The sequence below is a fragment of the Sesamum indicum genome, linkage group LG12 (genome assembly GCF_026168435.1).
Source record: "Sesamum indicum cultivar Baizhima isolate 11 linkage group LG12, ASM2616843v1, whole genome shotgun sequence".
Classification (NCBI taxonomy): Eukaryota; Viridiplantae; Streptophyta; class Magnoliopsida; order Lamiales; family Pedaliaceae; genus Sesamum; species Sesamum indicum.
This window is the reverse complement of record NC_142668.1, coordinates 16,863,856-16,886,307: the sequence shown is the minus strand read 5'-3', so window position 1 is coordinate 16,886,307 and position 22,452 is coordinate 16,863,856. Positions and strand designations below refer to the sequence as shown.

Genomic DNA, 22,452 nt, shown 5'->3' with positions numbered 1-22,452 from the left:
CTGACCGTCGCCCCTCTTTCTTTCCTTTTGGGCGACGACTGCTTTCTTTTTGCTGGGCGATGATAGATCTGGGATGAGGAGGGTGGGAGTTGGCGGCGAGGGTTGGGGTGGGGGGAAGTATGGTTTTCTTTTCGAAAATTTTTTAAATATATATATATATAATATTAATTTATTTTTTATAATTTCTAATTATTTATATATAATATAAGCAAATCAAACATAAGGGTATAAAGGTCAGGAAATGAAAAAATTTAACGCCTTTACACCTTAATCAAAAAAAGGGAGAGTAAGTTGAATTTTAAAATACAAAGGAGTGTTTTGTGTATTTTCAATGACAGGGAGATTTTTTGTGGGTTTTTAAAATACAGTAGAATTTTATGCAATTTTACCTAAAATTTACACTTTGTTAACTTATCTCAAATTAATAGATACTACCTCAGATCAAAAAAGCCACTCGTTAATTATATTAAATGTTCTAAAAATTTGATTAGATGATCCAAAATGCAAATCAACAGCAAGGGAATGAATTATCTATAGTTGGGCAAATATCTGACATCTAAAATTCAATGTCTTATGAACAGAAGAGCCAATTGTTTTATAAGACTAAAGAGTACAAGAAACAAACGTTGTATGATATCAAGATCCAGCGAAAGATTCGAGCAACATATTATTGTTTTCTTTTGTCTTGTTGGAGGCTGCTTTGTTTTTTAATTACTATAACATAAAATGTAGATCCATTCACACACACACACTAGAGATGTTGGGCATTCAATAATTGAGGTGGGAGTAAGGACTTTTCTCAGTAATTTAATGTTACTTGGCGTGCTACCTAACCAGTTATTGTCTTCTTTCAACACTAAGTGCACTTGATAATCAGCAATCACGTGCTTAATTTGAATTCATATATAAAAGGAAAGAAAAGAAAAGACCGATGGCTTTTGGGCCTTCCAGAAACTTATGCTTTAATTTGTTCCTTTTGCAGCCCACAAATTTGGGGCCTTCCAGGAAACTGATGGTCTTGGCCAGACAACTGAGTCTCTACAAACCATCAGTACCACGACCGGTCAGATGATGTTGATGATGGACTAGTGGAGTCTGAGGAATCTCCAACCTCAGAGGCCCGACTGCCTCCTCAGCGGTTCAGGCCTGAAACTAAGTGAAAGAAAAAAGAGTCGACAGACATCTGTGTCTGATGCATTCTCTTCAATACGTCTAGACTTACCATAATAATAAAATTACAAAATTATTAACCCCAACCCAGGATATACTGAAGAGCATAATACATAGCCAATGAGAATGGATAAAGGAAAAAAGCCAATACACAAGTCCAGAGTGGATATGTAGTTTGTGAATACGCCAGAAGACCAATTATCCCACACACCACCAAGATTGTTAACACTTCTGCCGAATAATCCCATTCCAACTCCTTTATGTATACAATTGCTAAAAGTGTCGACAACCCCATCATGTTGTTCATCACCACGCCACCGTAGATCTGACAAATTTAAAAAATACACACTTCAAATTCTCCCCTGATAATCCAAAATGGGAAACATGAATTTAACTCCATCTACTTGCGTTCTCTAGATGTTTGTTGAACAAATATTTCAAGTTCATTCGTCTAGAGAGAGAAAAGAGTACCTCAGAAAATGTCAGAGAAGAAGTTCTTGAACTCTTCTGACTTGCTGGAAATATTGCTAGTATTGCTGACCTTGCATTCATGGCAACCGGAACAATGACGAAGGAAATAAAGAAAGAAGGGACCCCAATTGCATCTGAGAACTGTTGAATGCTAGTCATGAGAGGTGCAGAAAGAAAGGTCAATATTGCAATGCCTAATATCACTTCAAGTGTAGATTTGTTGAATTCCCATGTCATTAACTTCAACTTCGTATTCTCATTCTGTCCAACTTCGTACACTAAGTCGTCAACCTCTCCCCACATCATCTGCAATTTTCAAACAAAACCAAGTCTGCGTGTTATAGTACTTGATGTTGTTAACTATTCTTGAAACAAGCACTAATGCTGTTGTTACCTTGTCGAATTCATCGATAGACTTTTTTGCGTCCTTGCATTTGGTAACATCCACGGCTTTATTAAGCCATTTGGTCATGCCATGCATGAATTCTTGTTCGTCGATGATATCATCGCCGTCTGTGTCAAAATCTTTGATGAACTTCTTCACCATTTCCTGACAACTCAGTGGTGATTCTTCAAATCTGACAGTGTTATGAATTAACTGTTCCAGTTCAGGCCGTGACAACGACTTGCTGTTGTCTCTGTCAAATTGCTTGAAGAGACTTCCAAGCCAACAATAAATAAAATGATGATTAGACAAACTTGGTAGAATAACAATGACAGTCTCAGAATGGGCAAAGATTAAAGAAGCGAAAGTACGCTTTAATGCGCTCCACATTAGGCCTTCCATCGTCTGTCACAAGATGTTCTGCTTCAAGTGCTTGATTTTGCGCGTGCTTTAGAATTCGTGCCATTAGATGCTCAATCTCAGCAATTTTGGTTCTTTTCTTCTTGGAAAGTGGCTGAACAACCTATACACAACTTTTGATCAATAAAGGAAGAGGGGGGGTTCCGGTGCATGAAACAAAGACATAAAAAGTTAATGTGCTCTGAAGGAAGGACACACATCAAATTTATGTTCTATTAGGAAGATGCCTTAATGAACAATGTAAATGATAAGTATTAATGTAGCTTTTATGTTATATCAGCAGGGTACTTGCCTCTCGTAAGAAATGTCTCGCACTAGAATCCCCACTTTCAGCTAATTGAGTAGCTTCAGTTATCCATTTCTTGCATCCCTCGACGAACTCGTGTTCTTCTATTCTTCCATCGTTGTTCAGGTCGAAAGCCTTCAATATTTCAGAAATAGCATAATCTTTCTCCACCTGCACCTTCCCAGACTGAATCTCATGTATCAGGTTTTCCAATTCAAGAAATGTTATGCACTTGTCTTCATCTTTATCCGTCTGATGAAATAATCTGCAATATTTAAGTTTACTTACTGTCAACACTTTTTCATCAGACTAAAGTAAGAAACTCTAATGATCAGCTAAACAGAGCACTTTTCTGATTCTGAATCACCCTTTGATGACTGGAATGTTAGGTTGGCCATTTTCATCGACGAGCTTCTCTTTTGCGTGCCTCTGGACATGCTGTAAAAATCCTGCCAGCAGATTCTCATACTTAGAGTATTCTAAACTTCTTTCCTGTATCCAAGGATCAAAAATCTGCAGAAAGCGTCCAAAAAAACACAGAATGCAAAGGGTTATATTAGACATGATTGACGTTTTAACAAGCATGGCATTAGCTTTGGATCTAAACTAAACTACCTGATACAAGAAGTATGATAATAGTAATGCTGTTGAAACTACAAGAGCAATCAAAATCACGATTCGCGTCCCAAAGGATGAGTTGACAAAATCGGTGAGTTGCACTATAATGTAAGGGATTAAAGACAGAAGCATAATTCCTGCCGTGTAGCATGTCTTTTTATCAATCGTGGCACCAGTGTCTGCTCTAGAAAAACATGTGTTAGTTCTCATGCAAAAGGACATAAAACAGTGAAGCTTTGGTTCATGAATTTAAGAAGCATTAAACCTTTCAGTACTGCTAGTTTTTCTCTGGCCACCGAACAGTTGGAAACAGAGGATCCAGTGGCAGTAGCCGACTTTGCAAACAGCTGTTTTCTGCTGAATATTACGCACATACCCCACAGAAATGTAAGATTGAAGACAGTGGATCCAGCATAAACACCTACTCCAAATGAAACCTTAACTCGAGCATTCTCTTTGCTCTTAAGAACTCCGGATACTGCAAGTAACCAGAGAAACTTTGAGAAGTAGAATGATGCTGTTTGATAGACATTAACTCCAGCAAACAAAAACAATAATGGTTACAAAAATAATGCTGACCACTTACCAATGACCATCACCATTTTTGGCAAGACTGTGAGGATTCGAAAAACACTGGCACCATATACACCGGTACCTATGATGTTGAAGATAGTCTTGCTGCCTTTTGTTATCAGTTTCCCTCCAATTATCAGCAAGTATTGATAAACGACTATTTGGAAAATATAGCCCCCTATGTTGTCTGCACATGGAAAGAATCCGTATGTGTGCACACAGGTACTGCTTAAATGTGGAGAAGAGCCGTCAAAGTTAACAAGTGGAGGTCGTATGCCAACAGCATCAACCCCATCTGAGATTAAATTATCAGAAACTGTAAGTGATAGTATTCGACCATTGGCAGTGTCAATTACAAACAAAAGCATCAAAATGCATAAAGACAGTATGAAGATCGGCATTAAGAAGCGAGTGAAAGTAGTTACTTTACATTAAAAAAAGAGATGGAACTTATATACTATTATAAATTAAGCTCAAGACTAGTTTCAAGTTGAAACTTTAGCATAACTTTTGGCTTAACTGGAGGTAACATCAGACTCTGTGATGTCACAATCTGACAATGATAACAAAATACTTTATCTGCTTTAAGATCGAGATCATATTCTCACTTTATTGGAGTAATGTGTCTACTTTACCTAGGCATTAGTAAACGACTAGCATGAGCGAGCACATGAATTGGGCAAGAAAGACAAACGCCATAACCACTGTCATGGCAAACATTGAAAATTCCTTGCTGGAAAATGATTAAGAAGGTGAATTTCTACCAATGAACATGTGGTTTACCATAGAAGAAACCTTGCACAAGATTGGAAATTATTCTCCACTTTTGTACTTCTAGACATGTATTTGAGGATCAATTCTTCTTATCAAGAGATGTCTATGAGGAATCAATTCTTTAGTCATTTTGCATGTTATTGGACATGGACGCTTAGCAATAACATCTTTTACGTGTAGGACTGCAGATCATTGATGCCGATCAATTCTTAAAGACCAGTTCCTATGTTTTCTTTTTGTTGGACTTGAGCACCATTTGAGGGCAATTTCATCTTATGTTACCATGAATGAATTGCACATTGACTGATATAAAAAATGGTCGTACAACAAATTTGTTTTGATTGTACAGAACAAACATAAAAGTACATCATTTGCTACAATAATAGTACCATCATGGCCTTTTAAGACCAATTGAGAACAGAAGTAACCAGAAAGATTAATGCAAGAGAAATTGGGTACAACAGCAGCACAAGATAACCCAACCAGCGAGGGAACGTGGTACGGAAGCTTGTCAATAAGGTCATGAGGATGCATATTATCAGAACAACCAGAATTTCCGCAAAACTATCTGCCTGCAAGTTCCGTGCATAAACTGGTGCCAGGAACACTATCAGACCCATGATATTGTTCATGTACACTCCACCATACAGCTGAATGACAAGAAAAAGAGAAAAATGTCAAACATTGAGCATCCCATTATATATTAAATGTTGTTCATCACAATTATAATAGTAAAGGAAAACATACCGCTGAAAGTGTCAAAGAAATGGATTTCTGTGTCTTCTGTCTGGCGGAAGCAATTGATTGAATTGCAGCTCCATAATTCAAAGCAAAGGGTATAGCTAAGTACGAGACACAGAAGGAAGGCAAGTTTGCAGCTTGAGAGAAAGCTACAACACTCTTGATCAAAGGTTCTCCAAGCGCGCATAGCATGACTGTCCCAACTATTACAAAGAAAAGTGCCCTCGAGTAATTCAACCAAGAATTACTAACTCTTTGTAATTTGCTTGTGCTTGTCCCAGTGCTATTAGTTAGCAAGCCCTGCTGTAGTTGACTGTTATTCTGCATTTTAACTTGCTAGGATTAGAGTCACTAGTTATATAGCATAAAGGATTTTCTTGAATGAGTTTGGATGAGTCCTTTACCTGAGAATTGCTACCTCCGCCAATTTTAATACGGTCTGGAGTCTGATCGGATATATCAGAAACTAATGTGGTCATGCCTTTGATAAATTCATCCTGACTGATACGTCCGTCTCCGGAGGTATCAAAAGATTCCAAGATGTTCTCTACGTCCCTGTCCGTGCTCAGATCATCATCATCCATTTTTACACCCAAGAGTAGAACTCTGAGTTCGGCTGCTGATACGGATCTACTACCGTCCTTGTCTATTTTATTAAACAGACTGAGAAAATATGCGAAGAAAGAAAATATTTAAGCACTATTTCCTTCTGAAAACATAGGGATAAGCTGAAAACATGAAGAAAGAAAAACTCACTCTTGTATTTTTCGAGTATCAGGCTTTCCGTTTGTTGAAAAAAGTCTCAGTAGCTTGTCTTTGGCATATTTATTCATCAAATACTCAAATCTCCGGTTCTGAATCCATGGCTGGAATATCTGCAGAGAAGTGAACATGAACATGTAACGGTTCCCTTGCAAATGCTAACAAGTTCAAATGATAAACAAGCTGGATTTCCTCCCCAATTCTACATTATACTTAGGACTTTCATAACACCACTAAATATCTGTGTACTATATAGCTTTATAGTGAAAAGAATTTAAGTTGATGTTACGACGAGAACTCATTTAACCATCATGAGAGCTTATTACCTGATAGAAAATGTAAGCAAACAGCAAAACGAATGTGACGATGAGAGCAATAAGAATAATCACTCTTCTCCCTGACAATGAATTGAAAACTTTTGCCAGCAGAAGGATGAGAAAAGGAACCAACGCGATCAACATTATCCGTGCAGTATAGCTTGTTTCAACATCCGTAACAATGCCAAAACCTGCTGAAGAAGAACAACAATAATCTGTTATGTCCACATTACCTAAGTCTCACAGATCAATAAGAACAACATTTATCTGCATGCATGCAGCACCTTTTAGATTACTTTTCGGGCTTCCAGATTTATCAATAGTAATAGCCGCAGAGAGATCATAGCTACCAAGGACAACAGAAGTGCCCCATATCAACGTCAGAAGCATAACGGTTGTTCCGGCCACCAGTCCCATCCCCAACGAGGCCCGTTGTTGAGCAGCCTCCAGACTCCCGGAAAGCGTAGATACTTGATTAAAGCCACAAACAAGCATCAGATTGTTTTCAATGCATTAGAACTCCAGTACTATATTGGAACCATATTGTATTACAATTACAACAACTACTTTTCTTGTGATGACTTTGTGGGCTGGGCTCATACATGTACTCACTTCCATACCATGCAACTAATGCATGAGCGTATAGCACCATATCCATACAACCTCCATCTTTTTCCGCTATATTTTTTAACTATACATACACAATTTATGCCCTCAGATATACGGACATGATTATAACAGATTTTCATGTTGTTATTCGAGTTCCCGTGTCATTCTTTTTTCAGTTCCCGTGAAATATCGGACTGAATTTTCTATTGTAAATTTTTTTGCATCTTTTATTCTATTCTATATATATACACCACACTTATATAAAACTTATATTATCAATTTATCTAAAAAAATAAATTATAACATGTATATGTAAAATTGAATAGAATATGCAACATAAATTAAAATAAGTAATAAGAAATACAATCCGGTTAAATATACGGCGGCTCTCACGTCCATGTGAGATTTTTGAAGATGAATTGACGATTAAGATAAGGATATTATAAGTGGTGGAATTTAATTTGTAAAAGTGGACCACAACGGACTCTGTCCTCCGTACATCATCTTGATTAAGAAAAGTCAACTGATTTATTTCCATCCACGTTCTCAATCTTGTCCTTCCTCACAAACTTGTGCTTATTTAGTTCCCTATAATACAACGAGCCTTTCAACTACTCATTTCTTTTATATTATACATCGCATGATAAATCTAATACATTTATTATATATGTAATTTAATTCAAATTATTTTGACCCAAACTAGAACTTTCTTTATGTTAGACCAATTTTTTCAAGAAATTTCAGCTACTACCACTGCCAACCTGTAAAGACTTCAAGATTCCGATGATTCTTATTGTTCCTTTTTACTAACCAAATTACTAATAACCATATATACTTTAATTTTAATTTCACTTCAAATGATCAACTACGACTTTTCAACATTCTACGATCTTTATCATCAACTCTAGGCCTCAACTACACGGAATCATCCTGCAAATGTCAAACAGCACACCACTCCCACCTAAAATTAAACCAAACTTTTTCATGTGTTGCACGTATTCTGTTGTAATTTCTTCATGGCACTCTTTACATTATTAATGAAGAGAACATCTGACAAGTTTTGCAATTCTCCGACCGTTTTCCTATTTTATTCGGACCATATATATTAACAAGTATAAAAATCTCAAAATTAAGAAACCAACTGAAACGGGGAACGTAGAAGGAACTGAGAATATCACATGAAGGATAAAAAACTCACCGAGAATCAAGACAATTTGTGGGATTGTTCCAAGAAACTGGAACAAACTGGCTCCGAATATACCGGGTCCGGTAATCTTGAAGAACAGGTCCGACCCGGTTGCGACGTACCTCCCTCCGAGGGAAAGCAAGAACTCGTACGCCACTATGAGAAACAGCAGACCCCAAACGTTGGTTGAGCATGGCAAGAACCCATATGTCGGCTCACACGTCTCCGTCGTAGCCGATAAGTAGCTCCATTCAAGAAAAGACGATGACTTGCTCTCCTCATCATCAGATATTGCCAGATTGGAGTCTTCTCTGATCGAACGGCTATGTGTTGGATGGCTCACCAGAAGAAGAAGCAAAGAAATGAAGACTAATCTTTTCATCTTGGCCATTATGTGATAGTAATAATCCGTCAGCCAAAACTTGGAATGTTATAGTAGTGCTGCAAAAATGTATAAATTTATAGAGAGGATTGATAAACTATAAGCAGCCTAGCAGGAATACGTCTGACTTCGTGGGGTTTTAAGACATTGACTTGAACAGGAAACTTCCACGCGGGACTTGTTCGTATATATAATAAAGAAGTTGCCGGAAAAATTATTCCTAGGAAATGAGCTACATACGCACCCGCAGTATAGTTCGTTATAATTACATATATTTTATGGAACGAAGATATATTTACATCTCTATATGTTTATTAAAAACGATATCAAAATCCAAGTTGTGACAAAAACGTGATATCCGCATATAATTCTTTTAATTATATAAAGACGACAGCTAATAATAATATATATATATATATCCGCTAGCACTTTTTTTAATTAAATTTTAGTAGGAGTGCCCGTAATTACGTAGGCATTGAAGTAGCCGCCAGGCAGTCGAGAATAACAACGGACCACATGTTAAAGACGCTCTAAATTGACTGTCCTCTTCCGGTACTCTGGGGGGGGGGGGGGGGGGGATGATTCAGAAATTCTTTTAACCCGCTGGGTCACTCTGCCCACAATGGGTTACGATGCGCAACTGCTCCGTAGATTCCCAAAGTCCAACCAAGTGGTGAAAGCAATTTTATACCTAACCCCACTATTTTGGGTCCATCTTATGATCTGAGTTGCCAATATTTAATGAGCATACATCATCCAAGAACAGTCACGCTCTTACTCTCAGATTTTTCCAATGCTGGGATCTGGCAGTTTGTGATTCCAAGTTAATCATAATTTTACTAACTTTCAAAAGGACAACACGACACATGGAAAAAACGTGTCATGCTGTGTATCAGCAGCCGCCCTTCAAATTATTGCTGCTCAACTTCTTAATTCACAAAACATCACATCAGGCAGCCTTTTCAAATGTTTCCGAGGAATGAGAAGAGAAACAACAACATTGAGCCGCTGACTATGTCAAGATATTCATGAAAAATCGTCCGTATCCCTGGAAATCCGCAACACAAAGATTCAACATGGCGTGGTTGTACAACAATGCACAAGCAATGATATTTTATGCATGATTGTTTCCTGTTTCTAGAGGCGCCAATCAGTTTTCATAAATCAATCGAAATAGATTCACAAATCGCCTATTTCATAAATTTGAAATGTTGAAATGTATATCTACTGCTCTATCAATATTATTAGCAGACAGACGCAAGAAAAAATGAGACCTGCAGTCAACACATTTCATCAGTTGCTACTTTTCCCATAACATCATTACATTAACTTATCCATTTGTCTTCACCTTCACATGCAGCTAAATCATGTCCAACATCTTGATATGCATAGGGAGACGAGTCAACTTGATATCTCTAAATCACCACCCCTCCAAATGCACAACTGTGAGAGCAGTGCCTGCAAGTGATAGAGGCTTCTGCAACCGAATTGCTTGACAAAAATTACTTAAATATTACCTCATTCAACTCCATGAAAATCATGACTGAGCAACAATGTCCTCCATAGGCAAACGATTTAGATGGCTATGCGAGCAACATAGAAGACATCTCATGTAACAATTGCCAAGTGAACTCATATAGCAATAAAAACTGATCGATAAGATACTGGCTTGAGATTTTGGAGGTAAAAGCATAAACTGGAGCTGAATGTTCACAACGAATCAACTTCAATGGGCACTAGGAATCCATCAGTGAGGTCTAGGATTAAGCTGTTGGTGCTGGTAAAATTGTGGAGCAACATCTGTCAGCCAGGATGGATCTATGGCGATTACATTACGCATGTACTGACGATCAGTTGAGACAATAGAATGGAAAATGACCCACTTTGGATTAACTCTGCAGCATAAGTTTCAAGAGGACATTTCAAACTTCAATCTTTTGCAAAAATAACTTGCAGATAATTACGATAGTATCCTATAAAAATCCAAGTACTTTATATCTGACTACTCCGAATACTTGGTGAAGAAAAAATGGTAATTGGGCAAAATTTCAGAGATTTAAACTGACCTGAATAACACAGAAGAAGGATGAATATAAACTTCTTGTGAACCCCTTACTGTCTTGTATAATCCATTGTGACTGAATGACTTTTCACAAGACAAGCAAAACAGATACTGATCAAATTAAGCAGACAGGACGAATGATCTCAAAATACGAGTTCCATTTTCATTAGTGAGATACCATATTTGCATGTAGAAATAATACTCACTTCTAGACGACAAGCATTAGCAAAAAACCCAGCAGTAACTGCTTTCCTCACTACCTGCAGAATCAACAAAAAGAGAAGAATTGGCAATGATCGCAGGGAGAAAAATATACAGAAGGGGTAGAACCAAGCACAGGAGAACATAGGAAATGACATAACACCACCATCATTCTTCTTTTATTTTTTTAAGCTTCTATACACGTAATCCAATTCAGAGTATGAGATCAAACTCATGCAGTAGTTTAGTATGGAAAAGCCATCAGCGCCCTAAATTAACATCCACCTCAAGTTTCCAAATACATACGCACCGCCTGACTGGGCATTCTCAACTTTTTAAATTTAGAATTCAAATCCAAATAGTTTGAAACTCAAATGGCATATAGCTAAGATCAGTCATTGGGTTCATCAACCACCATACTGCAAATTGCGAGATTACGTGGATCATGTATGACCACATGATTTAACCACTAAATAAAAACAGAGTTACGTATATGCATCAGAAGAAGTTTTAAGGAAAAATGGAACCAAAATAGATCGTGAAGTTTATCAACAAAAGAATGAATATAATTTTTTTCTATGATTTTGTGCATGCAGAGCATGCATGGCCAGAGTGCGACTTCTCGTACACAAATGTCACAACATAAATATAGAATACTTTCCCATTGTTCTTCACACTTAATTTTCCATATCACTCAACTTTTTATAGCACTCCAAGGAATAATACTGGAAGAATCATCCAGCAAACTGGACTATATATATCCATCAATTGTAACTCGATATCACAACCAGTAGAATATTCTAAATACTTCACTAATCAGAAGGAAATAGATTCATCCATGGTTTTACGACACCCTGGAAGGAAAATAGACGTACAGAAGATGCTTGTGTAAACAGCCATTGGCCCTCATCTACTTACCTGCATATCACCTTCGCAAGATTTTAGAGCTATGCCTATACGTTGCGCTATTCTTCTCAGCTGTTGTCGGATTTCATCAACTTTCCTCTGCAGATAAACCAAACAAATATCTGAAACAAACAAATCAACTTGAAAAATTCCGCTACAGCAGTTAACTTAAGATATTTACCATGCCATGGTATACCATATGCAGTTGAATTAAGATATTACCATGCTATGGTAGTTTATATGGTTCTTGTGACACCAGTTTGAAGATTTTCCAGACTGAATAAATCCTTTATAGACATTTAAGAAGGTAACATGATCACCCTGCAAATAGCAATGAGGTTATAAAATGAACTTGAGCCCAGGTGGGGTTAAGAACCCATATCTAAGAGATAAAATACAATTTATCCAGACAGCATACTTCACTCATATCAATGTGTGGTAAGGAAGTTAATCCCATTGAGCATGTTTTTCAGCCACTAATTGCACAATATGACTTCAAAGTATGCTCAAGAGGACCATTGGAGATCAAGTGTAAAAGTGCAAAATGAAGTGAACTGATTCAATATGATAGGCAGTCAGGATTGTCATTCTCCTGTTTAGCTTGTTTTGGACTTGGGCACCTCATTATCAACAACTTGATGCACGTGATATATATATATAGACCAAGCGGAAGCAGAAGTCCAGAAATGGGGTTGAAGAATTCAGACTCACGAGTTTTCCTTTGTGGGAAGGAAAGATACTTTAGAGTCACTTGCTGGAATAATTGATGATCCAATGGCTTAATTCGAAATATGAGGTGTAAATGAGTCTCATGTGAGTGCACACTGTAACATATATGGTAGATGGAGTAGAAAGAAAAAGACCTCAGCAGCAGCAAATCTCAACTTGGCTTCATCCAATTCCTTTTGCGCTCCCCTATCAGAAAACCAGATTGACTGCACAGACAAGACGAGAAGTTGGAAAACAAAGATGAAGGCAGTGAATAACAAAAGGTGGTTTATATCACTTCACATGACTACGAATATTGACCATTACTAGACTATACTCTTCACATATCTAAAAAACCAACATAAATTATTTATGAATTGCAGAATACAGAACAATGCATTGAGGAAAAGTTGCAAAAAGGGATAATGAACCTGTATGGATAGCACAGCAGCAATAGTGATGGCTTCCTCAGAACAACCATAATCATTTGAAGCTAAAATCATTTTGGAAACCAACGGATCCTATGAGCAAGTGTAGTTAGTTAGAAGAGGACAAATAATTACGAGTTTCACATAGCTAGACTGAAATCTGCAGAAAACGAATCAATTGACACTCAAAGGGTTGCTTCATCTCCATATCCACAGGCAGCACCCAAAGCGACAACCACAAAGTACATCAAGTGAAAAGTTGTGTTGATAACCCTTTTCAGCAAAATCGTTTTTTAATCAACTTAGGCATTGAACAATAGAAAATAAGTTATTATACACTCTTCTGGATTCCCGCCTTCCTTGGCATGCACCTCCCACACAAAGAAGGAAAAGCCACCATTTTGATTAATTTAGTTATTGAAAAGTAAACACTGTAAAAAGACTGGCAGTACTGTACACTCTAATCCCACAAAACCATTTTTAATCAACTAAGGTGTCCTACAGCAAGATAAAATACAATAAAAAAATATTTCAACACTCTATCCCCCCTCCGCGTGTGTGACTCCCTGTTGTTCTGTCTGGGCCTTAGGATTGTGACAAAGTGAACATAAAAACCATCATTAGTAATAAGAAAAGGAGCTTTGGGTAACAGAGACATACTAATGGAATTTCTGCAACCTGGAATCCAGCAGGAGATGTAAGTTTTGCATCATCATCGAGGATTCCGAGAGAATATAATACTTCAAGTGCTCTGATCAGTGCTTCAGGGGAGGGAGATGCTGGCCAATCGAACCCCAATATATTGTCTATCCCTAAGGCTTTTAACTATCAGAAGTAAAAAAGTCACCATAAAGATCCCCCAGACAGAAGCTAAAATAGTCAAAGGTAGGTCATGAAGACATTACAAAAGGAAATTCCAGAAGCAGATGTGAAATTGTGAAAGCATTGATCAGTACAACTCTGTAAAATGAATTCAACAGACATTATTCACTGTAAATTGCAGAGAGGCTTCTAGAAGTATTTGAATTTCCAAAATGCCATGTGTATACCTTCAGATGTATCTATTTATCATTTGGTTGGCTGGATAGTTTTGAAGCCTCTTATATTATTTCCTCTTTTACTTATCCTTCTCTGTTAGCACATGTCTTTTTCATGTTAGGAAAGGGGGTAAAAGCAAGGTTGTGGAATTCTAAACAAGCCTCTGCAGAGAATGGGACTAACCATAAAACATGACTAATTAAGAGAAAAGGAAACCAACTTGATCTCTAGAATGGAGGACACCGCAAGTTCATAAACATAAATGAAATATATGAATGAATTGCTGAGCACCCAGCGAAAAACTTTGAAACACAGCTATTCTGTCTTAACAGAGTCGAGAATAATTTAACTGAAGGGTGTCAGTCTCAAGAGTTAGACAATACAGCGCAATTTTTAGAGTTCAGACAAGATCGTACCATCAAATTAATCTAGAACAAACACATACCTGAATCACACAAGGAACCAGGTTTGACCTCTGCATCTCTGAAATACCATCAGCAGACATCTCATTTATGAAATATTCTTCAGTGTAGAGCCTGGTTAAGGTGAAGAAAAAAAAAAGAAAAACTAAATCATCATGTATTGGTCTCTTCGAAGGATTTTGTCTCCAGAACTGTTCACGGCCACAACATTGCTAGAATATTTTAAAAATTATTTAAATAGGTGACAGTTAAATATTGGTAAGAAGCTGCTCCCTCCCAGAAGAAATAAAAAAGAAAAAGGATGACGGTACTCACAGATTTTATTCCAAGTTCTAGAGGGCGACAGAGAGAGGTGTATCACTTATTTTCAAGATTCCATAGTATGTACAACACAAAATATGAAGTCAAAAACGCCATCACCTTAAAAAAAGTTCAATTCCAAGAAGGCAAAATACACTCACTAGCAGAATGTGGACCCGTGATGAAATGCCACTAAGAACATCAAAAAGCAGCCACTTGTCGGATCATAAGTAGATTATCCATTAGAATGGAACATGGGCTATGAGTAAGTACTGAAGTATGATTCGAGTAAGTCTGTAATTTGTATCAATCAAATGCCACGTTAAACAGATCAGACACGGACTGATAGGTCTAGAAGGTTAATAGGACAAAGTGAAACTATAGAGCAGAAAAGCCTCCCGGTTCCTTTTTTAAACTGAACACTGCCAATTTGATTACTTACATCCAAGGTGTCAATGAAGGACCGAATATTACAATTAAGTTTCATGCTGGCAATAAAACCATTCTCCGAAGTTATAAACAGTGTTGCTATATTGTCACAGTTAAAATATTAGAAAGTTTCATCAGCTTGATTTTAAGCCTCCACACATAATATTATGAGATAGAACGGAGTAACAACTCATTAGGACAACGTTTTCCATGCTTGGGTACAGAGATAGGAATTCAGCATATGTTCTGGCTAAGCACCTGTAACACTTTCCTGGCCGAACTCTTCCAGCCCTACCAGCCCTCTGTCGAGCAGAAGCTTTTGATATTGGAGCCACGACCAAATTTTCAATATCAGTTATCTGTTGCAAAGAGGAGATGAATAACTTTGACATAAGAACCATAAGCTCTTATTCAGTTAATGTGTTTCATGATAAATAGAAGTCCATCAAAATATAATCAGTCAAAATCAGCACTGATTAATCAGATAGCTTATTCAACCAATTAGTTAACTTCTACTTAAGCTACGGTTGTAGGCAGATACTCCTTCCTCTACACTCTTTACGTCTGTTTCTTTTTTATTCCTTCAGCCCCTATTTCATTACCATGGAAACCAAAACAACAAGATCTGTGGTTGTTTTTTCCCATTGTAACTTATTGTATTTCCTATTCAGTGTGCTCAGTTTTAATGAGGAACATTTGCTGCTATGGGGAAACAATAACAAACACAATTGTTCAAGTTTCACTAGATTCGCAAAAAGAGATGAAAATGGGAAGCAATAAGTAAAAGCAAGAAAAGGCTGAGAACAGATACCGGATTGTAGAAACGTTGCTTTGAGAACCCAGAGTCAACAACATAAACAACGCCCTGAGATGAAAATTGAAAAGGGTAAGACACAAGAATCAGTTGCCAATTTAAACCCGAAACTCCTGTGAGTGCCCTTTAATGTGAACCGTTTACCTCCAACGTCAAGGATGTCTCTGCAATATTTGTGGATATTACCACCTTTCTCTTCCCACGAGGAGTTGGAGAAAACACAAGATCCTACAAATAAATCAGAAAATAAAAACTCCAACTTCAAGAATGTAAAAGGATATCTAGGCTCTTCTTTTTCTTTTTTTTTTTTTTAAGAGAAAGGAAAAAATCGACAACCTGATCTCCACGAGGCAACCCAGAGTACAGAGGCAAGACAATCAATCCTGTAAGCGTACAAAAGAGAAATAAATAAAGGCAAGACAAAGTAAGTGCAGTAATAAGAGTGTGCCACATTTCGACTTAAGTAATGTAATAATCTGGCCCTCACCACCAACAACTGCCAACCTTTGATGAAATAGAAGAGCTTAAGATATAAGAACTACTGGTGATTGTATACTTCTAGCGGAAGCTATCTTCAAATTAAGTTACTACAAAAAATTATCCAATCTAAGAAGGGCATCATTTAGAAATCTTTAACAACAGCAAAATGCCATATAAACCTCACTTTAGAATGTTACAAAAGAAAATTTCTGGATAATGTGATTATGGCCTCAATCGAATATGGAAAACTGGTGAAACTTTTTCCCCGACACGGCCTTTTCTAGACTACCTTGCTTTCTACTATGAGGATCTTCTGTAAGCAATTGAATTGCAGCATCAATATCATCTTGACCGGTGAGAAATACAAGAATATCTCCCATTGGCTCCTAAAAAGATACAAAATCAAAATCAACTGATAAATTTTTTTTCTGGAAATAAAGCTACATGAATCACCATAAGCAGGATGCTAATCAGATTGTAAAGACATTTCCTAGGTGATAAATTTATTCTACCATTACAAATATCGCAACATCGTATCACTGCACATTTTTGCTATGATTGGGCACTTTTAAGCAAATGAGACAAGAAAACAAACCAAACAGCCACCTTTCCTTGACCATACATATAACAGAGATAATTTTATAACAACTAGCACCTATAGCAAATTGATTTTGCCAAAACATCTGCCAAACAAGTACACAAGGAAATTTCAATAAAAAGTGCAACCCCCAAAATATGAGTTAGTGCGTTGTGAAGCCAGGACGTCAATTTACACTTTTTCACAAATGGGGAGCATGGGTTCCAAAAAAGAAGTTAAATAAACAACCACTTCAAGTGTAAATTTAGGCATAGTTATTGTAAATTGAACATTGTCTCAATTTAAGGCATGTCAAAAAGACAAATCTTAGGTACACTGCAAGCCTGCATAGTCATGAAGAGGAAGTCAATGTCAGAATTGAACATCTTCATACAGCAATTACACCCTTTCACTAAATAAATGTCAAAAATGTCTGGCTAAACAATTCCACCCACAGAAGGAAAATATTTGGGAGGACAAAAAAGGAGGTTGGAGAACCCCCCCATAAAGTCTTAAGATCTTCCATTGTGGAAAATGTGCATAGCTATTGTGCATTATAATGCTCAATAAATATAGGGAGAGTAAAGACAGGAGGAAACACAAGATGCAACTCCAATTCAACAACTCTTTTTAGGTCCATGCAAATAAATGTCAAAAAATGATCTGGCTAAGCAATTCCTCCCACTATGGGAAAATAATTGGGAGGAAAGAAGCACGCTGGAGAACCCACCATCAAGTCTTAAGATCTTCCGTTGTGGAAAATATGCATACTATTATGCATTATAACACTCAATAAATATAGAGAGAGTAAAGACGGGGAAACACAAGATGCAATTCCAACTCAACTCTTTCTAGTCCATGCACTAAGATGTTCCTCCATCGACCTAAGAAATCATCTAGGTAAAGACTTTGGCATACCTCATCATGAATGGCATTTACAGTTGAAACAGCAGCTCGAATGTAATCTGAAACAGGCTCCTCAACATAAAAAATTTGCACATTGAATCCTCTGCCCTACATATTTAGAAGACAATTTTGAGATATCTATGATCAGACTATAGCTTTTGCCAAGAATCCAAGGATGCATATATGAAAGGGGCTGCTCTTGATTGTCCAAAAAGGAGATCAGCAGTATCGCATACCTCAACTGAGAGGATGGCAGGGTTTTTCCTTGGTCCATTTTCTTCACCATCTCGTCCTAGACGCCTCCGGCTAATTTTTGTCAAATTTACAAAGCATAAGCTCAAAAACCTCAGGAAGAGATTATAAATCCAACAATACACCACAAACGAAAGAGTAATAATCCAAGTGAAATACAAGAAAATTAAAACATGGAGAATTTCTCCACCATTCAGATGCAACAAATTATAGCAAATGAGCATTATCATGATGATTTACAATCAGGTCAATATCAAATAAAATCAAATAATATTCTCAGACTAACTAACCCCTCTATTTAATCTCAAAACCAAAGAAACACATTGCCACTTCGCCCGGCACCTTTAATGAAGTCCTTTATAATACTAGATGAAGTTATATACATTTAGAATGTAAAGCATCTTATGATTGTTTTGAACAAAATGACAACTCAAACTAGGCCATATTCAAAATTTTGAACTGATTTTAAGTAAGAGTGCAGTTAATGCGGACAACTTAATTTTCTCATAAAAAATGCTTAATCAAGTAGTCACTTTAAAAAAAGCATTGGGTACTGCTACCAAGCATGATACTGTAGTGATGACATATGAAGACTGACATGCAAATGCAATCAATTCATACACAAACCTCCCTTCAGAAAATTTTTTATGGCATATAGTTTGACACCAGTCAAAAAATACCTATTTAAAAATCTAGATTTATAGATCGAAGCCATTTTTCGGAAAAGCTATGCTAGAGAATGTTGTCTTGGTACTATTGACAAGAAACACACACACAGAGGGGGGGGGGGGGGGCGCTACCCTACTAGGAATGGTTCTTTATGAGCTGAGAATCGCAGGAGAGGAGCTGCAACATCCATTGCAGTACAAGTTAACAGCTACTTCTTTGGCACAACTCATTTAGGTGATGCCTACTGGTAAGGATCGTAATGGTTTATTCTCACAATAGATATATTACTCAAAGGTTATCAAATTAAATATTGAGCTCGAATCAATCCAATGAGTTTCTATATGTTACAAATGAGTGCAGGACAGATGTTTACTGAATATTTTTTCTTTTGAAACCCATTCTTTTATACTTCTCAGAAAAAGGGGATAAATATATAACACAAAGGCCACAGAAAACTAGTATTGATGCCAGCAAAGCTAAATAAACATTATAACTGCTAATGATACTATTCAGATGCCATGACTAAACCTGGTATCAAAAAAAGAAGCCATGGATTTCGCTTCAATGGTAGCTGATGAGATGATAAGACGAAGCTCTGGCCGACGCCGCTGAATCTGTTTACCAATAATAATTCTTGAGAAGAAATAAGAATATAATGCATAATATGTGTTTAAAGAAAATGAAACCGCCTAAATAGATGCAAGTTCACCTTTTTCAGCAAACCTAACAAAATGTCTGTCGAAAGAGACCGTTCATGAGCTTCATCTACCATGATGACACTGCATGGCCAAAACAACAGTTTGAGGACAAATATAGAAAGATATAATAAAATTAAAGCAATGCATGGTTCGCCCATGCGTGTAAATTCATCTATCTCCTTATGCTTATCAATAATCTAAACACTATAGGCTTTAATAGTACAGTGACTTATGAACTTGTGTTGGCTGCATTCTTGGGCTCCAAAGTACATGGCATCCATAAAGAAACTCTTAAGCAAAGAACTAAGAGGGGAATCTTTGAAATGCATAGTCCTACCTATACTTGCTTAACAGAGGATCATCCATCATTTCTCTCAGCAACACTCCATCAGTCAGAAACTTTATTCTTGTCAGTTCCTGTTTCCAGAACAGGATTTATCATCGTTAGTGCCTATGAATACATAGACATAGCAATACTCTTGGCTGGGAAAATGGTACCACAACCTGAGTTACAGCATTTCATAAAAGCAGCACTATCTGCAACTAGTATAAAAGAAAGTTGGAATCATCAACAAAACAAGATTTACAATGACAAAAAGAATATGATAAAAAGCATAAAGACTCACAGAATTGGTAATATCTTCAAACCGAATTGTATAACCAACTTCTTCACTTAGTTTGACACCCATCTCTTCAGCAACTCTTGAAGCAGCAGTCTGGATGCCAGATAACATTAACTTCATGGAGTCTAACCACCACATAATGCAGCTATCAAATAAAAGTTACAGGTAATTGCTCCATCTTAACATGCAGTGGGTATCTATCGTCAAGTAAAGATTGCAGAAAATCAAGTTCCCATTTAAGGTAAAGCAAAAGCAACAAAAAGTAATGAGTCCCAGAAAAACAGAAATATACCCATGACATTATAATTTGGTCCATGAATCTAATATTCAAATTGATAAAGAGTAAGTCAGACCCACCAGAATTGCCACCACAGACACAGTAGCAATAGACATCAAGTAAAGACATTAATTCCTCATATATCATAACCATATGATTATAGGCTAAAATAATAATAAAGCATGCGAATTCTAAATGTGAAGTAAAGAAAACTAGACGAGCCCACCTAGACATTAGCTTATAAATTTCACATTGCAAGTTAAAAGCGTATTAAAAGGCCACATTTCCCAGATAACAAAATCCTTGCTCCTTGGGGAAAAAAGTTGCTTGCCAGACTCCAGTATGATGTTTATTTTCAATTCATGTAAGTTGTTGACCATGTATAATACACAAATGGAAGAAACAAAATACAAAAGTAGACCGTCTAGGAATAGCTCTGTGTATGCATGTATAGAATCGCGCCCAATATCATACCTGCACAGCTAACCGCCTCGGTTGCGTGCACGCTATCACCCGTCCACCCTCCGCCCATCCCGCTTCTTTCAAGTACTACATGTATCCAATTTCATTAAAGAACAGCAACATATATTTCAAGAAGAATATTTCGATTATTAATTTATCACGGGTGAAAACAAATTCTGGAATTAATAAAGAACATGAAACTTTTGAGATATTCCAATTTTAATACTCAGGAAGAAGGGCGATTAAAGGATTCATCATGAGTAAAAAGACTTTTGATTACTCAGGATTCAAGAATTAATCCTGGCTAAAAAGAATTAGCCATCAGTAAAACAATAACCATTCAAGAAGTAGTGCCAGCAAAAAGAAACTTCAGAATGACTTAAAAAATGGGGCAATTCAAGAATAACCATTCAAGATTTAGTCCCCAGTAAAAAGAAACTTCAAGAATGATAAAGAAAAAGGCAATTTCAGAATAACCATTTAAGAATTAGTCACCAGTAAAAAAAAAAAAGAATAACCATTCAAGAAATAGTCCAAGAATGGATAAAGAAGAAATGCAACTCAAGAATAATTCAAGAATCAGTCCCGGTAAAAAGAAACTTCAAGAACAAATAAAGAAGTAAGAAGAAATTTAATCACTCCCACTCAAGAAAAAGGAAAATCTTAAGATTTTCGTTCTTTTATGTTCAAGAATTTTTAATATAAAGGAAATTTCTAGTACAGGAGTCTTGAGAGGAACCTGAGGAATCTGAGTAGTTTTTCCACTGCCTGTTTCTCCGACGATGATGGTGGTGGCGTGCGTCTCCACTAAATACAGAATGGCGGTTCTATACTTGAATACCGGGAGCCTCTGCCTCTGCTTCTCCATGCTAGCATGTCCATAACTGTTCCTTATGATACATTGAGTAAACAAGAAAACCCACACACGGCAAAAAAGAAAAAGAAAGAAAGAAACAGATTACCCTGATGAAGAAGATGAGGAAGCGGTGTAAAACAAAACGCCGCCTTCTTCATCGTCGACAAGGCGAGGCTTCTCCGTTCCCGGCTTCCAAAATCTTGACATTCTTTTAGTCTCCGGCAAAATAAAATTTGACTGTCAAATATTCACTACTGGCGGGGACCGTCTGTTCTTCGACCCACAGCATACCCGCGCCCTTATTTATTGCCGACTCGGACGTCCGGATTAACCCTTTTCTTTTCAGCGTTGTGAATTTTTTTACTGACTTGCGAATGTTGAGAATATAACGCTGTATGGTATTAAAATTTTCAGTTATCTACTAAAGTAAATTATGTAAACTGAATTATTTTAGTCAAATAGTACAAAGCATATAACTTACACGCAAATACAATTTTTAAATTCTGTGTACATTATTTATATTCAATTATCTTAATTAAATAATATATAAAGCATAAATAGTTGCAATTGCTAAATCAAAATTATTATATTTTAGTGTTGTTTGACTTCATTAAACAGAGGTCAGACAGCCTAATTCACCTGAATAAGAG

At 36.8% G+C, this 22,452-nt stretch overlaps 3 protein-coding genes across 13 annotated transcripts; all 3 read right to left on the bottom strand.

Moving 5' to 3' along the window:
- Window positions 1-866: 866 nt before the first annotated feature.
- LOC105175606 (sodium/calcium exchanger NCL) lies at window positions 867-4,869 on the bottom strand. Of its 2 annotated transcripts, XM_088875992.1 has the most exons (9): window positions 3,937-4,869; window positions 3,616-3,828; window positions 3,348-3,529; window positions 3,100-3,245; window positions 2,739-2,997; window positions 2,398-2,549; window positions 2,036-2,300; window positions 1,642-1,947; window positions 867-1,495 (listed from the first exon to the last, which is right to left on the bottom strand). In XM_088875992.1, exons 1-9 carry the CDS (start codon window positions 4,322-4,324, stop codon window positions 1,247-1,249), a joined length of 2,160 nt encoding a protein of 719 aa, XP_088732118.1. In that variant the 5' UTR covers window positions 4,325-4,869; the 3' UTR covers window positions 867-1,246. The 2 variants fall into 2 exon arrangements, with proteins under 2 accessions (XP_088732118.1, XP_088732119.1); XM_088875993.1 differs by lacking the exon at window positions 3,348-3,529 and having other exon boundaries at window positions 3,100-3,181.
- A 150-nt stretch (window positions 4,870-5,019) lies between these two features.
- On the bottom strand, window positions 5,020-8,957 carry LOC105175605 (sodium/calcium exchanger NCL1). Of its 2 annotated transcripts, none has more exons than XM_011098099.3 (7): window positions 8,325-8,957; window positions 6,802-6,987; window positions 6,527-6,711; window positions 6,195-6,313; window positions 5,843-6,101; window positions 5,445-5,759; window positions 5,020-5,347 (listed from the first exon to the last, which is right to left on the bottom strand). In XM_011098099.3, exons 1-7 carry the CDS (start codon window positions 8,701-8,703, stop codon window positions 5,099-5,101), a joined length of 1,692 nt encoding a protein of 563 aa, XP_011096401.1. In that variant the 5' UTR covers window positions 8,704-8,957; the 3' UTR covers window positions 5,020-5,098. The 2 variants fall into 2 exon arrangements, with proteins under 2 accessions (XP_011096401.1, XP_011096402.1); XM_011098100.3 differs by having other exon boundaries at window positions 6,527-6,708; window positions 8,325-8,953.
- Window positions 8,958-9,870: 913 nt separating this feature from the next.
- On the bottom strand, window positions 9,871-22,157 carry LOC105175604 (RNA helicase family protein). 9 transcript variants are annotated; one of them, XM_011098097.3, is made up of 23 exons: window positions 21,909-22,155; window positions 21,686-21,815; window positions 20,959-21,033; window positions 20,211-20,300; window positions 19,922-20,001; window positions 19,596-19,665; window positions 19,415-19,500; window positions 18,202-18,271; window positions 17,978-18,073; window positions 16,772-16,868; window positions 16,339-16,385; window positions 16,147-16,230; window positions 16,000-16,053; window positions 15,447-15,547; window positions 14,483-14,573; window positions 13,660-13,824; window positions 13,003-13,092; window positions 12,727-12,798; window positions 12,086-12,184; window positions 11,876-11,962; window positions 10,963-11,016; window positions 10,761-10,840; window positions 9,871-10,589 (listed from the first exon to the last, which is right to left on the bottom strand). In XM_011098097.3, the coding sequence occupies exons 1-23, from the start codon at window positions 22,007-22,009 to the stop codon at window positions 10,442-10,444; spliced, it is 2,067 nt and encodes a 688-aa protein (XP_011096399.1). In that variant the 5' UTR covers window positions 22,010-22,155; the 3' UTR covers window positions 9,871-10,441. The 9 variants fall into 9 exon arrangements, 8 of the variants coding, with proteins under 8 accessions (XP_011096399.1, XP_011096398.1, XP_088732113.1 ...); XM_011098096.3 differs by having other exon boundaries at window positions 21,686-21,830; window positions 21,909-22,153; XM_088875987.1 differs by lacking the exon at window positions 12,086-12,184 and having other exon boundaries at window positions 21,686-21,830; window positions 21,909-22,154.
- Window positions 22,158-22,452: the final 295 nt, after the last annotated feature.

What these genes read in the sequence shown, in the direction of transcription:
- LOC105175606 (XM_088875992.1), bottom strand. Translation starts at nt 4,324, where the DNA reads ATGCCGATCTTCATACTGTCTTTATGCATTTTGATGCTTTTGTTTGTA. An exon ending in AAAACTAGCAGTACTGAAAG is followed by an intron (nt 3,530 to 3,615) that starts GTTTAATGCTTC and finishes TTTCTAGAGCAG; the next exon opens with ACACTGGTGCCACGATTGAT. An exon ending in CTATCGATGAATTCGACAAG is followed by an intron (nt 1,948 to 2,035) that starts GTAACAACAGCA and finishes TGAAAATTGCAG; the next exon opens with ATGATGTGGGGAGAGGTTGA.
- LOC105175605 (XM_011098099.3), bottom strand. Translation starts at nt 8,703, where the DNA reads ATGGCCAAGATGAAAAGATTAGTCTTCATTTCTTTGCTTCTTCTTCTG. An exon ending in CCCGAAAAGTAATCTAAAAG is followed by an intron (nt 6,712 to 6,801) that starts GTGCTGCATGCA and finishes GTTCTTCTTCAG; the next exon opens with CAGGTTTTGGCATTGTTACG. An exon ending in GATACTCGAAAAATACAAGA is followed by an intron (nt 6,102 to 6,194) that starts GTGAGTTTTTCT and finishes ATATTTTCTCAG; the next exon opens with TCTGTTTAATAAAATAGACA.
- LOC105175604 (XM_011098096.3), bottom strand. Translation starts at nt 22,009, where the DNA reads ATGTCAAGATTTTGGAAGCCGGGAACGGAGAAGCCTCGCCTTGTCGAC. An exon ending in CCTCTGTTAAGCAAGTATAG is followed by an intron (nt 19,666 to 19,921) that starts GTAGGACTATGC and finishes TTGGCCATGCAG; the next exon opens with TGTCATCATGGTAGATGAAG. An exon ending in CTGCTGTGCTATCCATACAG is followed by an intron (nt 12,799 to 13,002) that starts GTTCATTATCCC and finishes TTGTCTGTGCAG; the next exon opens with TCAATCTGGTTTTCTGATAG.